At 45.9% G+C, this 16,573-nt stretch overlaps 1 protein-coding gene across 7 annotated transcripts in view; it reads left to right on the top strand.

Moving 5' to 3' along the window:
* Positions 1–5,635, top strand: part of EPHB2 (EPH receptor B2) — a 129,630-nt gene extending 123,995 nt beyond the window's left edge. For all 7 annotated transcript variants that reach the window (XM_075721523.1, XM_075721526.1, XM_075721522.1 and 4 more), the window contains 3 exons: positions 1,517–1,710; positions 2,406–2,561; positions 5,527–5,635. In XM_075721523.1, the coding sequence (XP_075577638.1) occupies positions 1,517–1,710; positions 2,406–2,561; positions 5,527–5,635 (459 nt within the window). The remainder of the gene's footprint in view (positions 1–1,516; positions 1,711–2,405; positions 2,562–5,526) is intronic.
* Positions 5,636–16,573: the final 10,938 nt, after the last annotated feature.

Below are 16,573 nucleotides of genomic sequence, written 5' to 3'. Positions count from 1 at the left end.
ATCACCTCTCTACCAACTCTTCCCTGATGCTCTCCCAGTCCCAACTGCAGAATCCTCAGTTTTCTCTATGCAGCCTTCCTGCTCAACAATTTATTCATCATGCTGCTGTATGGGTATGGCTAGTCCTTCTCTGGAGGGTGGTGCAGCCCTGGGGTAGCCCACCAGACAGATTTCTGTCCTTGGAAGTATGCAAGACATGGCTGGACAAAGCCATGGCAGCCTTGCTCACATGGTGAGAATAACCAGAGACATTGATCTTCCTCTGGATCCCTGAAGGAGGTTCTGTCAGTCTCCCTCCCCTTTTTTATCATCTCTGTGGAGAGTTGGTCATTTCAAAATGCTGCCTCTGATTTCAGTTACTGCAGTATCCTCAGTTCTGGTTTTTATCCTCACTTCTGGTTTTTGTTGCCATGCACAAGCCTGTTTCTAGTGTCCATGGCTCCTTCTGCCCCCCTTTCATTGCCCGTGCTCTGTGTATGACCGTAGGATGCATAAGGCCAAGAAGGTAGGAAAAGCATGCCTGTCACATGCCTCAGTCAGAGGAATATATGCCCCTGGAAGAAGCTGTGCAGCTCCATCCTCCTTGATTACCCAGGAGAGGACAGAGGGCTACAGGTGCAGAGTGACAGGGAGATGGGGTTCCCCTGAAGAACATCCTCTAGCCCTTGTGCATGTGCAATTTCCACTGAGCATTGCAAGACAAGGCATTTTCCCAGGTCACGTGGTGCAGTAAGGAGAGACCAAACAGCCAAAGCCTTCTTGCATTGGCCCACAGAACTGCAGCGTGGCTTAGGCAAGGTGTGCTGCAACTCTTCTCTGCATGCTGTAGCAAAGTTACCCTGTGCCTGGCTCTGATGACCAAGGTCTTGGTCCTCCCCACTGTGCGCTTCAGTTTGCATTACCCAGGACAGTGGGGAGATCCAGCTCTTCCTGCTGGCTCAGCGCACTCAGCCCTGTCCCGTGCCATGACCCTGTCGCCTGGAAGGGCTGGGTTGTTGGCAGGAGTAGAAAGCACCACTGGAGGAAGGAAAACACAGGAGCAGCTTCCCCTGTCTGTAATTCATGAGCAGACCCTTCACTGGATGGGGATGTTCTCCTCCCAGTGAGCTATTATGCTGTGCTGTGTACCTGTCCGAAAACATGAAGCTTTCTCTCCAACTCACCTTTCTCATGCTTGGAGCTGCAGGCTTACGCACGCTTGTCAAGGTAGCAGGATGTTCTCTTTCCCCAGATTAGGAGACTGATGGGCATGGCTCATCACAAGTAGTGAGCAAGGCTGCATGTTGGCTGAGCATCCTCACAGGATGACATTACATGCAAAGGGCTGGGTGTCAGAGAGTAGTGCATTACTACAAGAATCAGTGGCTGACATGATAGGCAGCAGTAAGTGTAGGCAAAGCAGCCCTGCTGCACTATGGTTGGCCATGCCAGTCACCCTCAGGATCCAAGAAAGGGAACATTATGAATTAAATAGTTTTTATTGCCACTGTATTGGTTTCTTTTTCTCCTCTCACAGGTCATAAATGCTATTGAGCAGGACTACCGGCTGCCACCACCTATGGATTGTCCAAATGCCCTGCACCAGCTAATGCTTGACTGTTGGCAGAAGGATCGAAACCACAGACCCAAATTTGGGCAAATTGTCAACACCTTAGACAAAATGATCCGAAATCCTAACAGCCTGAAAGCCATGGCACCTCTTTCCTCTGGGTATGTACCTCTGTCTTCCTCTTGACCTTTGGCTTCTCTTTGCAGATCTACTGTCCTTTGTGTCCCAGTGGGCACCATCCTTGCATCTCTCTGTGCTATTTTAGAGGCAGCTTGGCTTGTGTTGTTTGGTCCTTTATAGGAGGGGCATTAAAAGATGTCAAGGTCACTCTGGTCCTTCTCCTTGGCCAGGTTAGATATTGTGAACACAGAGAGTTCGTTGAATTGGACAGTGTACTCTGCACAGTTAGATGAGCATCTTGGTTTCATGTACACGTGTTGGATGGATGTGGTTGCTTTTGTAGTCCAATTACACACACAGCGGAGGCAAATAAAGCCTCGTCAGGCAGTATGATGTTTCCCTGGACTGGGTGGGGATACACCAACTTGTGGGAAGCACTGGCCCCATTCTGAGAATGTACTTTCTCCCCTTGTGCAGCCAGGATTTTAGAGCTGCATCCCATTGTCTTTGATGGCTCCTACCTCTCCTGTACGAACTGATCCAAAAAGACTTCACTGATGCTCTAAACAATCCTTCCCTCAGTTGCATAGAATGCCTTCTGGGTGGTATTTCTTAATACGGTGTGGTGCAGGCACTGTGAACGATGCTGGTCCAGGTCCCTCCAGCTGATGGAGGGTGCAGAAATACACATGCTTGCCGCTGTTTGTTCTGCTCATTCCCCATTTTTGTGTTTCAGGATGAACCTTCCCCTACTTGACCGCACAATCCCGGATTATACCAGCTTCAACACTGTGGATGAATGGCTGGATGCCATCAAGATGAGTCAGTACAAGGAGAGCTTTGCCAGTGCTGGCTTCACCACCTTTGATGTAGTATCTCAGATGACTGTAGAGTAAGTGCTCAGGCTTCTAGTCCCAAAGCACAAGGAAAAGTCTCAGTAGTTTAACAGCAATTGGTTGTTATTGAGTCAGTTTTTATTTTCATATTATGTGGTTTTACTTTTATAGAATTTGTTGCTTTGTAGACCCACTTTTAGTCTATTCAGTTTCTGCAGAACTACTCTGTTCTGCAGGGTCTGTCTGTCGCTCCGTATCTGCAGAATTCATTTCCATGCTATCACGCTCCATGTCCCCACTGTGAAAACGAAAACCCCCACAAGGGTCTCCAAAACCCCAGCATGGAACAAATGGAGATTTCAGGCCAGCATCAGGCAATTCTCCAGCCGCTCAAGAGCACTTTTGGACTCTGCAGTCCTCTTGGATATATGTCTCACTGGTGATGGAAACAAGCATGCTGCAAACAAATTTTTGCCTAAGAAAGGCCTCTGAAAGTCCAGATGGTTTCAAGTTTGTTCTGAATTGTCCTGCATCCACTAAAAATGTCCCTCGGTGGGAAAATCTTAGCAAGTTCAGAAGAAGCAGCAGCTGAAATCCATCCATGGTGGTTTTTGAAATCCCTTGGGGCTAGCTGGGTCTTTGATGCCTCTGGTGAAAGATTTGTGTTTGGTTGCAGTTGGCTTTAGAAACCCTGCCTAAAAAATGCCAAGCATTAAAGCCATCTGTAAGTGCTACGATGTCTCTGTGCCTGGTAACCAGGAAGGTTTTTGGATTTGGTGCCTAATTCCACACTTTAAATCTACCAATGACTCAGAATCCATTCACGCAAACAGCCCAACTGACCTTTTCTGGCTTTTTGTTCTTATTTGCTGCCAGGAAATTCACATGGCAATTCTGGCTGTTTCAGTACATATGTGGTACAACCCCAAGGCCCTGGGGATGATTTTGGCACACTATAGGCTGGTTTCATACAACAGAAAGAGGGTCCATAAAATCTGAAGGATAGGGAAGAAGAACTTCGATCAAACAGGGACACACCCACACGACAACCCAATCCTGCCTAAGTTGTGCTATTTGCAATATATGTAACAGCAAACAGTTCTGCAGGCAGTCCAGCTAATGAAGTATGTTTTTTCACAGACATGCTCAGTGTTCCTTAAATGCCACTTCTCCCAATTCCTTACAATATCTTCCAAGTCCTCTCCAAGTGCCTTCCTCACAGTCACAAGGGTATCCTCAGCTCATGTCCCCACCAGTTTTGACAAACCTCCCTTCCACATTTCTCACCTGCTTGGCTGGACATAATAATAGAGAGAAGGACACTCCAAGTCCTTTTTCCTTGGGAAATCATGCTGCAACATTACTTGAAACCACCTTCTAATGTTCGCTGGTCTTTGCAGAAGTAGACAATCATGTAAGTGGAGCTGAATTGCCATGAGCACTGTTTTCTTCAAATCTGGATAGCCAGCAAAGTGCAAATGTTTACTGAAGACTGCTTCAGTTCACCAAATCCACATGGTTTCAATACTGACCTACTTGAAATGTTTCTCACTGATTTGTCTGCAGGTTGGGACACCTGGGCCACCAAAGGATCTATGCCCAGGGCAGAAAGCTTAGCAAGCACAGGGCTGTACAGGGCCACAGTCTTATTCTGGTTTACAGACATGAGTGAAGACTTTGTGCTTTGTTCCCAATCAGAACAAAAGCAAAACTCAAACTGCCAAATTCGTCCAAGGAGGAAAATTCCCTAGCTCAGCATATCTGGCTGGAGCAGAGCAGGGAAGGAAAGGCCTTGCAGTAAGAAAAACAGTCCTGTGAAGGATACCATCGTGGGTGCCAGATTTGTGTAGTGTGCTAGCAGGCTTCCAGTTGCTTTGCTGAGCAGGAGTCTGCGCTGCAGCAAAGCTGTGGCTTGGATGTTCACTCTCACACTGATCTAAGAGGGTATGGGCTGAAGCATGCCCCAGTAGTGGTCTCCAATCAGTTATCACCAGCCAGAATGTGTAAATCTGTGGCATAGCCCCATGCCCAGCTTTACTTCTTCATGCTCCTTTTGTTTCACCAAAGAGATAAGGTCTAAAGCAAGCTCTAAAGCAAACATACAGGCTCATGTGCCACTAGTGCTAGAGGGGTTTTCACCTTTCCTTGGAGCTCCTGTTTACCCTTCTTTGCCACTCTAAAACAGGCAAGGGTTTTGACATACTTCCTCTTAAAAGTCTGTTCCTAACACTGAAGGAAGGAGAAAAGGGAACTGAAAATCCTTAGAGTCAGGTATGGGTCATGTCTCATGAATGCCATCCATTCCCTGATCAGAAGAATTCATGACTGAGATTTATCCACCAAGAGGCACATGAGTAGTAAACTCAGCTGGAGTGATCACAGATAGGAACAACGCAGAGTCACACTGATGCTCTTGGCATGACCTTTATTTTTGCCAGATGCCTAATACCTATAAAAAATAGAAGCAACGAAAAAATTAAATTGCCATGATTTAACAAAGAAGATAACTAGCAAAAGTTTATCACTTCATGGCCTCATCAGATCAAAGCAAAAGTAGAAAGATCAGCCATCATCTGCACAGGGACAGTGAGATTCACACTGATGAGGGTGTAGCACATCCTGTTCATACGTCTCCAGGGATGGAAAAAATGGGTTACTGTGTCACAAAATGAGAGAGAGAATACAAACATGCAAAGAAAGAAACAAAATGATGCAAGGGTAGAAAACCTAAGGCAAATTCACTTGCAAGCAGTAAGCAGAACCTGTGGTATTTGTTTTCACACTCTGTTGGGGCTTCCAGTACTCTGGGGGTGTAGCAAATGCCAGATCAGGACGATAAGCCAGGAAGAGTCAAAGAGAAAGAGTAGAGGTTTCACCAGGTTTGTATACATTTGTTGCATTTATGGAATAGATCTGTGGAGACTTGAGCTCCCTACGCACCATGCTCATACATTGGTTTGTTCTGTTGTGAGAAAATGTATTCTGATATCTATGCAGTGTTTGTTTCTTTTCCTCCCAAAGGGACATTCTGCGAGTTGGGGTCACTTTAGCAGGACACCAGAAGAAAATTCTGAACAGTATCCAGGTGATGAGAGCACAGATGAACCAAATTCAGTCTGTGGAGGTTTGATAGCTACATGTCCTCCTACTCCTCTTCCTTGAGGCCCTGCTCCCCTTTGCCCCTGTATGTCCGAGCTCCAGTTCTTGAGTGTTCTGCATGGACCAGAGACAGGCAGCTGCTCTGAGGATCATGGCAACAGGAAGAAATGCCCTGTCATCAATACCGAGAGGTCACCAAGAGCTTCTAGAATTTAAGCAATGGAAAAAGGGAACAAAAAAAGACAACTATTTTGAAAAAAAACCTATGAACTATTTTTAAATAATAATAAAGCAATTGCATTCTTGAAAATGGCTCCAAGACCAATGGGAGCCTCCAAAGGAAGAGAAAAGAGCAGCTTCATCTATTTCCTCTTGCACAAGGCTGCTGCAGCTGGGTCCAGACACCTCTGGAGCAACGAGACTTTTTCAAGAAGATGAATGCAAAGAAAGGTCACGAGAAGCACTTGTCTTTCTCACATGGGATGACGGCTCTGGGAATGTCCTGCAGCCAGCAGTCCTTACCGAAAGCCCCTGTTAGCAAATCAAAGGGGAGAGAGAGCTGAAGCTCTTTGGTGCTGTGGAACCAAGTGCATCTCAGAAATTGATGGACTTCTTCAAAAGCTGAAGACTTTTTTTTAAAAAACAAATAAACTGAGACTAGAAGAGGCTGTTTCCAACAAATGAGAAGGAATATGTAACGCTTGGGGGGTGGGGATGGGGAAAACCAATCCTTTTTACATCTCTTATTTTCTCTTGTCATGGAACAGTTTTGTGAGTGACAGTTTCCTAAGGGTCCGTCCATCCACCCTCCGATGGCATCATTGTCTCATACATATCATATGCACAAGACTTTTAGCGATGTCCTCACTAGATGCCAATGATCTTTTCCCAGAAGACTTCCCAAGTACAGTATGTAGTAGTTTTTGATTACAAATGCTGACGTGTACCTTTATTTTTCGGTTGTCATTGTTGGGAGTTTTGTCCTTTTACCTTGTTTTGTTAATACCAGTTTGTGAGTTCGGGGTTGGAAATTTTTGGTTGGTTGGGATTTTTTTTTTTATGAAAAAGAAATTACATCTCCAAGCATCATATCATTCAAGAACTTAAATCCCTTCCCTGTGGAAGGAAAAATTGCAGCTTATTGACAATATGCCAGGAGAAAAATTTTTTTATATGCACATTTCCTCCCGTTTACTTGTTTGTTATTTTGCAATTCTTCATGGCCCAACAGATGTTTCTAGCTGTTGGGTTTCCAGTTGTTCGCCAAGATGAAATGACCACCTGCTCAATTCAGGGTTGCTGGTGTAGGGGTGAGGAGCATCACAGAGGGTTTGGGGGAGGGGTTTGCAGGGGGGAGGGAAAGACAGGGGAGGGCAGATGGGTTGTGGGAGGGAATGACAACTCCACAGCTGGCTGTCAGAGCCCTTTGGAAATGTCTGACTGCTTAGAAAGGTGTCAGATTGGTGCACGTACCACAGAAAGGCAGGGTAAGCCTGGTCTTCTAAGAGGAGCTCAGGGCATATGGTTTCTCACCGTCTGAATTGTGTTAGCTGTCAAGTTGTGGCTGGCTCACTACAGTAACCAAACTCTGTGGATGTGCTCTGTGCCCTTTGGGGACCCAGTCCCTTTGTTAGACGATGCACTGGGGGCTCTGAGGCAGCTTCAGTCTCAGCCAGTGGCCTCAAGGAGAGCCTGGGACAGCAAAGGCAAAAACACTGATCTAGTAGCCTCGATCTCTGGAAGCAAAGTGGCATGGTTGAAGCTGAGTGGTCAGTCAGTGGATTTATAAATAACTGAAATAAATACTTTAGTTACTGACCAGGTCTTTGGTATGTGTAAATACCACCAGCCAAGTGCAGGGGGATACAAATGAGAATCGGGCTTGTTCTCCCTCTTCAGCACCACCTTATATCCTTTTAAACATGCCTACCACCACCCATCTCTGGCCATGTGTGGCATATTTCCACACATCTCCTGGCCATGGCCAGCATAACTTGTGTTTACAAGCCCTTGTCTGCCATTGCCATTGGATTTGTAGGGTCCTCCACTTGTATTCAGCAGCATGGGGTGTTGAAGGCATGTTCATTGGGAGCTGGTTTGCTGTATTTTGCAGGAGCTGAATCCAAGAGGAAGTTTATCTGTTGTGGATGAAACTCCCAAGTTGTCTAGATCTCTGTGGCCAGACATATTCTCCCTAGACTGCTTGTAAAATATGAGGCCATTTATAAAATACTTGGCATTTTCTACTTTCAGACCAGATCCGACGATGAAGCACTTATGAGTGGCAGCAGACCACTCCCTACAAGTGAGAGTTACTTCTCTTCTTGGTTCTTGCACTGTCCCAGTGTTTGGCACACAGCTTCAGCAGCAGGGGCCTTAACTGGAGTAATTTTCCCTCTAGCCCCTATTAATCTGAAATCTCTAGTGCAGATTTTCTACATCTCTACATTTTCATTTGTATACAGTACCTCCCTGTTCTTGCATCCAAAAGTGCATCTGTAGTAATGTGAACATCAGTAGCAGGTGTGTTCTGGGTAGGCAGGAACGTATTCTGTTCTCAGTGCCCACAGTGCATGCCCTCTGACAGCCATGCCATCACTTTCAGATGGCAGAATGTGATTTAGAGAGAGTGAGGGGTGAGTGGACTATAGGCATGTTGTATGCAGGACATAATCAGCTGTCTGTCCTATATCCAGCCTGTTTTAACCTGTGTATCTAGCAAAGGGATGCTTTTAATGGTCTTGCATTTAAAAAGCACTGCTCCTGGAAATAGACTCAACTTTTAAAGAGCAGCGTGCAAAAATCAATGGTGTCAACTAAATCACACAAAGTGCTTGCAGAGGGCACACAGAGAAACAAGAAGCTTCTCCATGCACCCTGTCCTGTAGAAGTGTGGAGCAGCAGTGAGAACTGCTCACATGGTGCATCTCCATCTCACAATGTAGCTGCTGTATTTTAACAAGGAACAGTTGTCAGTCTTTCGCAAAGGCATGTCTGAAGCTGTTTGGTGGCAGTCCAGGGTGAGGGAAGCATGGTGCTGTGCCAAGTTGTCTAGCCACAGCCAACTGGCTACTTTATGTACAAGGGAGCTTTGCAAGGAGAGCTTGCGAGAGAAAACTCACCAGCAAATTCCTGTGGGGCAGCCATGTGGAAGGAGAACATGATGCCCTTCAGTTGTCCTTCCCAGACAGTTCTTGACTGTTCTCTGCCATCCCTTACATTCCTGCAGACACTAAGGAGGAGCAAAGGCCAGACAGCATCCCTTCAGAGCCAGTCATTATTAGACAGGGCTTGGAAGGGCAATTCAGGTCTTCTTCATTTGGAGACATTTTGTCTTAATGCACTGAATCTCCTCGCTGGCTAGCATTATACATACACATCTACCTACCAGACCCAACCCACTGTGAAGGATGGGACCATACCGAGCTCAGTGCCACAACTCACCAAAGCCGTGGCAGCTATCTGCAGGACAGAGAAAGCACATCCTTGTCTCTTCTGACCAAAAATCACATGGTGTTCGCACTAAAAGTAACACATTCCCACCTGTTTATACGAGGCATTGCTGTGACATCTGTCTGTATTTGACTGTGTAGGACTAATGGAGAAGTGGACCTAAAATAGAAATGATCCATAAAACACTGAAATTTTCTGCATCCCTCCAGCTCTTCTGGGAGCATGAGGAACCAAGTTCCTGTGAAGTACTTTGGTTGTAAATGCCTCTGGAGCATGCTCCAGTGGAGGGCAGAGTCAATGAAGTGACTTTAACATATTTATTTCATGGGTATCATATGTACTGCTATGAAATATGAGTCTAATGGCAAAATTCAACTTCACAGGGAGAACATGTAACAAGGGGAAAAGGCACTTGCTAACGCTGACACTGTGAAATACTGTTGTGCATGTGCATGTGTGCATGTAGGAATACTTAACAAAAATTATCACAATGAGATTTTCAGGCAGCTTGTTGCAGTTTTCACATTTCCCCTCCACCTTTCAAGCTACCTCCCAGACCTACCCTTCTCCTCCTTTGTTTCCCACTGCCATCTGCTGCTGAGGGTCACCCATCTCTGGTGATGGCAGCCAGTAGGAGAGCTGAGCAGGATGCTAGGTTGCAAATACTAAGTGAGAAGTTCAAATCATGCAGAGCATCATGGGGCAGAGTGGAGAAAGCAAAGCATATGTGGACAGTATAAAAGAGTCTCCATGATAATATATTTACTGGGTCATTTTCAACTGTTGATCCTAGCCCCTCACCTGGAATTAACAGCAAAGTGGTGTGCCAGGTGAAAGGGAAAAAAACCAAACTTGTAAGATACAGCACTGCCATGAGGAATCACTTGCCCTTGCCGCCTGTGGGGACACAAAGAGTGCACTATGAACTGCACTCCCCCTCCCCAAATTACCTTCCCCCCTCCCCAGTAAAATCTCAGAACTACCTTTCATAAACTTAATGGAGATTTGTGGTTTTCAGCAGTTGAGGAGCTGCTTGCTACAGTCTGGCTTCTCTCCATAGTATCCTCACTATTGAGCAGTAGCTTTCAATGGCAGTAATCCACACATGGGGCTTCCATGTGATCCAGGTAAATGTGGCTGTCACAGTGTTTACTGGTTATGCATATTAATTTAGTATAATAATCCAAATGTAGAGTTTTATCTCACAACTCCATGCCAGTCATTATATAGCAGAGTCATCTTATTAGCATCATTGGACCAGTATGCAGCAGTGATAGCAAGACAATCATGTGCAAGGAAGCATATAAAATGGTACCCTCTTCAAGGCTGGGGTGAAAACAGTGCTATATCTTCATGTAGCTCTGGCTTGGAAGATCTGCTGTAAAGGGACTGTTGGCCAGCCACAATAGCACGATCCTGCTCTCTTCACTGGCTGCTGAAGCACTGTCCAGTGCAAAGTTGCTTCCTGGTCTGGCATTTCATGAGCTAAGGAGAGAGGATGTTTTATCAGTATTAGGTGCTGGCTATACTAATAATGCTTTTCCCACACCCCTTGAAGTTGTTCTTTGAATTGGTGTTAAAGGAAATGTTCTTTCCCAGTAATCATCACAGGCTGCAGATTAGCAATGGCCTGTAGAGAAAACCTCTTGGTGGGTTTGAGCAGTTTAGAAGACTTCTTGTATTTTCCAGGCTGATTTATACGAAACCTGGAGTCAGGGCTTGAACTCTGCTGCATCATTAACAGTTGTATCCTCTGATAATATAATAAATCTGTGGCTGCCTTGGATGTATGAATCCAAACTGTCTGGAAGTATCACTGTTGTCTGGTTTGTTTTAGTGGAGACTATTTTTCTAATGTATTTCATCTTCCTTTCTATGTGTCTAACTTGAGGCTGATTTAATGTAGGTCTTCTTCCATCTTCAAAAAATTTACATACTTACAAGTTCTTCACATACAGGATTCAGTATTTCCTCCTTCGAAGTGACATGAACAACTAATGTAGTACCAACTTCATTTTTATATTCCGCTGGCAGTTATCCCATGCCATTAAAGGCATCCTTCTTTGCTGTGTTCCCCTCCTTTTACACTGCAATCTCTTAGTGAGCTGGTGTTTGACATGCTTTCAGCTCTAGGGTCAATAGTCCTTTATATCAGTCAATTAAGGCAAATGACATGTCCTCAGAGTTGCATGATCTGAGCTGTACCTGCTTGCAGTCAACACAACCACATTCTGTCCTGGAGCTCTAGTTTGTGACTCGAGCACTGGTCCTATCTGCTCGTGATGTTGGTTCTACCATGTTCACAATCCAGTGCAATTCTGCCACTGGCTGTCTCATGAGCAATTCCCACCAAAAAAATTCTCTTCTGTGTTAGTGATTTCATCTTGTCATTGCTGAGAGCTGCTAGAGTCCTCTTACTATGCACAATATGCATTATTTTTTTTATCTTCAGTCACATTTTGGCCTTGTCTTTAGACTTCTCTGGGATGACTTTGCTTCTTATAACTATTGAGCCCATCCCAAAGACAGTATACAACACCGGTTTGTGTTTGCTTCTGTATATGTTGCAATCGTCCATAGTTCTCCTAGAAAACTCCCTGCACTGTGCAAATATTTCCTGGAATTTACCTTATTGCTCTCTATCTGTTATTCCTGCCAACTCCACTGACAAATGTTATTTGCAGAAATTTGGGACTGAAAGCAAGAAGTCCTCTCTCCCCATAAATGTTTGTTTGTCTTAATCTGCATTCTGAGGTGTCTTACAATTGATTCAGCAGTTTCTCTCCTCTTTTTTTTTTTTCCAACTCTGTAAGAAATTTCTCTGCAGTCGTGTGCTTCGTAGGAGCACAGCAGCAGTCCCACTTCTGGAGCACTGTCTGATCACTGAGTTTCTGACCTCTGATCACGGACTTGCTCACTCCAAACACAGACTGTTAGATATTCATAATGCCCCTGATTGTCATTCCTGCAAACAAGCTACAAGACTTGACCTTGCGTGCCTCGTTTTCTTCAGGAATCCATTTTGCCTTCATGAAAAAAAGAATAACATGTTTGGTTGATCCTTTTCCAGTTCCTTCATTCCAGTAAATTTCAGGAATTTTTCAGTTGTCTCAGCTGTAGCTTCTACTTCTACCTCTAAGGTCAGTCTTCAGTTTCTGCACAGATGTCATGATGTATCCTTTGATGATTCCTACTGAGTCTAGGAGGAAAGGATTAAACTTTGTTGAGTCTGTAATAACCAAACAGCTATGTTAGCAAAAACTAAAGGAAGGAGTTCAAGGAGCACTAGGGGGAAGCACGTTATTCTAACCTGAGGTTTAAGCTGACAGTCAAATCACCCTTTTCCCCCAAATTGCCTTTCTTCCGTGCTTCCAGCTCACTGAGTCCAGTTTGTGGTGAGTGAGCTGGTTTGTGAGTCTGGGAGATGGAGGTTGACAAAAGTACCAGACCCCAGCTGAACAGTGCCTTGCAGGCATTGTGAATGCCAGCCTGAGACAGATGGTATGGCAAATCCACACCCTTGCTTGGCCTTTGCTAGTGGAGAATAAATGTGAAGTCTCCGATTGCTAACAAATATTAGCACTCAGTAGCCTTCACACAAGAATGTTGTTATGAGCCAGTAAACCTCTGATGTGCTGGCTTCCTAAATGCTGGTGATACTTTTGTTCTCCTCAACTCAAAAGGGATACACAGAAACTAAGAAATATACAGATATGGGCCTCAGGAACAGCCAGAAGTCTTTGGGAGGTATAAAAGATAAATAGATTTTGATTCTTGGTCTGGCAGAGATAAACCATGATTATAAAAAATTTCATTCCATTAAATCAGGAAAGATGTGAGTAAGGTGAATAAGCACAATGAAAGCACTAAGGCAGGTGAAGCAGAATATTCTTTGGCACAAAGCACAATGATTGAAGTGTGGAACTCACTGCTGGAGGATGTTGATACCAAGCACTAGATGGATTCAAAGGATGACTGGACAAATTTGTGAAAGAATAATCTCCTCAACACAAAAATACCTCTTCGATATTTTCTGGGTCACAGATGCCTGGGGGATAGGGTGTATAATAGCATTCCTACAGCACTTCTTTTATACCATCATATTCTTGGGACTGGCACATTTTAAATCTCTTAAAAGCCCAAACACTCTATCAAGCATCATTGATTTTACATTCTTCACTCTTTCTGGTGAAGGATTTCTGTGTGGAGCCAGAGGGCTTCCTGTGTCAGAGGAAACCACTTGCTTCCTTCTCCCAGTTCCTTGTGTAACACAAGGCATACCTGGGACTCAGAACTGTGGTGTCATCAGTACCTCAAACAGCAGTAATGGCACAAGAAGAGAGACTGTCTTGGTGGTCCATCATGCTCTGGATGTGGAAGCTCTCTATGGAAGCATCCTTGCCTCAAACCTTATATAGAATCATAGAATCGTTTAGGTTGGAAAAGACCTTTAAGATCATCCAGTTCAACCATTAACCTAACATTACCAAGTCTACTCTAAGCCAATCAAGGGTAGACTAGACTAAACCATGTCCCGAAGTATCACATCTACCCGTTTTTTAAACACTTCCAGGGATGGTGACTCCACCACCTCTCTGGGCAGCCTGTTCCAATGCCTGACCACCCTTTCCGTAAAGAAATTTTTCCTAATTTCCAACCTAAACCTCCCCTGGCGCAGCTTGAGCCCATTTCCTCTTGTCCTATCACTAACTACGTGGGAGAAGAGACCAACACCCACCTCACTACAACCTCCTTTCAGGTAGCTGTAGAGAGCGATAAGGTCTCCCCTCAGCCTCCTCTTCTCCAGGCTAAACAACCCCAGTTCCCTCAGCCGCTCCTCATAAGGCCTGTGCTCCAGACCCTTTACCAGCTTCGTTGCCCTTCCCTGGACACGCTCCAGCACCTCAATGTCTTTTTTGTATTGGGGGGCCCAAAACTGGACACAGTATTCCAGGTGCGGCCTCACCAGCGCCGAGTACAGGGGCACAATCACCTCACTGCTCCTGCTGGCCACACTATTCCTGATACAAGCCAGGATGCTGTTGGCCTTCTTGGCCACCTGGGCACACTGCTGGCTCATGTTCAGCTGGCTGTCGACCAACACCCCCAGGTCCTTTTTGGCCAGGCAGCTTTCCAGCCACAAAGCCTTCTTTTATGGGAACCTTACGCAGAGAGGGGGCTGCTGGGGTAAGGAGAGGTCCCTTTCCTTCCTCTGCTATGGTTTAGTTTCTGACTGTGAGACTGTTGCCCCTCTGCATTGGAGGTTGGCTCAGACTGCATGAGCAGTCACTGCTGGTTGCTTTGGTATCTAACCAAGAGTCCAAATGGACCTATGAGAGCTGCCTCAAGGATGAAAATGCAGGAAAGGAGCCTGGGACAAGCTTCTAAAATGGGCAAAGAGGTCTCGGTGCAGTGGAGTGATTCAAGGCTGGGATGGGTGCATGCACTGAAATCCCAGAGGCACCCTGGAGCAGGAATCAAGTGCTGGGGGCTCCAGGACAAGATACAGACAGGTACTAAGTGCAATGTTCAGTTGTCAGTGCTGGCCCAGCTCTGAAGCTGAATTTGTCCTGGGGACAACTTAGATCCAGGCAAAAAAAACCCCTTCTGTTGCTTAGGCTACCTTGATGGCATAAGTGAAAAGCTATTTGACACATGCAGTGACTCATTTCCCTCTGCAGAGCAGCCCAGGAATGTGGGAGAAGGGCCTTTGGAGCAGAAGGAGTCCCTGGCTGTGTAGTCCTGGCCCCCTGCAGACTGTAAGCTGTAGGACAGCAGGGAAGGGATATAAAGTTTGAGGTACTTGTGCTTCTTGCTTAGCCTCCTCTGGGCTCTGATCTCCAGTAAAGGCTGGAAGGGAGAGGACCAGCATATTTCTAGCTGATGATTTTATAACCTCTCTGATAGTTCTTTTTTTCTCTGAAAATCCCAGCTCCTGTGTTTATGATCCCGGGAGCACCGGGGTCATATGAGAATCACAGCCTTTATTGTAGGACAGCCCAACCCTCATGTGAGGAAACCAAGTTGCGGGGCTATGGGTTTCACGTTGGCCAGCCCAGCTTCTAGTGACCACTGTATCTGATCCCACCGTACCTGAGCACCTTGCAGTCTGTAAAGCACATGTCCTAGAGGCAAGCCAAGGCTTTCCGCAGGGCTGAGGTACAGAGAAATAAAGACTGACAGCCACAAAGAAGTGAGGGTACAATTCCTGCTTAAACAGCTGAGTTGAAAGTGCAGGAGTTCCCAAAATACTGCGGTGCTTCTGGAGTAAGAACTTGCTCAGGGTCACACAGACAGGTTGTGGCTAGGTCCCTGACAATCTTGCCTTCAAGCTCCAGAGATTTCTTCCAAGCTGTTCAACAGTGGAAGGAAGTGAGAGACCCCAGCTCACCCTACCAAGGATCAGCTGTGTGCAGTGTGGACAGACAAGTCTGGTCACCCCTGTCCCATCAAACAGTAAGAAGGTCTGGGCAGTGAAAAACCTGGCTCGAGCAGGGGTGGAAGGAAAGAATCCCTGAAGGGTGAGGGACTTGGAGAGACTAAACACGAGCTTGGGGTCTCAGACAACTGCAGTTTGTGGGTGCCCTGACATGTGCCCCTTCTGCAAGGAGAGCAGACCCTGGTGCACACATCTCCGGTGTGCCAGGCTGTGGTCCTTCTCCTAGATCATCCAGATTCTCCTGCTGAGGTCCTAGCTTCACTTCTCTCCTCTTCATAATGGCCCTCCTGAACCAAGGCCACACATCACAGCATACCTCTTGCCATCCTGCTGGAGCTGGAGGGGGAGAAATCAGGGACTGGGTGTTTGCATCTGTTCCTTCACTCACGGATCCAAGCATAGACCCCTGCATTGGGGGGCATTCTCTTGGATGTCCTCCTCCAGTGACTTCTCCATCCAATTTTCAGCCTGTGACACTTGCACCCTTTTCTTTTCCGTTGCTTACCCTTCATCAGCTGTCTCTTCTCTGCATTGTTTCTTTGCCCTCTGTCCCTTCTTCAGTATAGGAGGTCTGGATGGTTTATCAAAGAATCATAGAATCTTTTAGGTTGGAAAAGACCTTTACGATCATCAAGTCCAACTGTTAACCCAAACACTACCAAGTCCACCACTAAACCGTATCCCTAAGTGCCACATCTACACGATGTTTGTTTAGGTTTGGGCCATTGCCAAGGATTCCCTTCCTTGGAGCTAGCTCAACATGTCTCTGCAGGGAACCTGTTTTTATCTACATTTCTTCCAATGAAAAAATCCTCCCTCTGCCTATCTGTCTTCCTCCCTGGAAACATCAGCCACCTTGCATCCCAGATCTTCCTGGATAAAGAATTAGAAAGTTGTATGAAACTGGGGCAGGTGTGTCAGGATCCTTGGTCAATGTTCCCATGGAATAGTTCAGGGAAAAGGATCCAACCCTGCCTCTTACCCACAGGTAAATGAGCCTGCCCATCAGTCTGAGGACATGATTTCTGTTCCCAGGTCTGCTTTGGAAAGGCTTTGGCTGCCTTGTGTCACTCCCTG

The sequence above is a fragment of the Pelecanus crispus genome, chromosome 15, assembly GCF_030463565.1.
Source record: "Pelecanus crispus isolate bPelCri1 chromosome 15, bPelCri1.pri, whole genome shotgun sequence".
Taxonomy (NCBI): Eukaryota; Metazoa; Chordata; class Aves; order Pelecaniformes; family Pelecanidae; genus Pelecanus; species Pelecanus crispus.
Note: the sequence above shows the minus strand (reverse complement) of the source record. Positions and strands in the feature narration are given on the sequence as shown.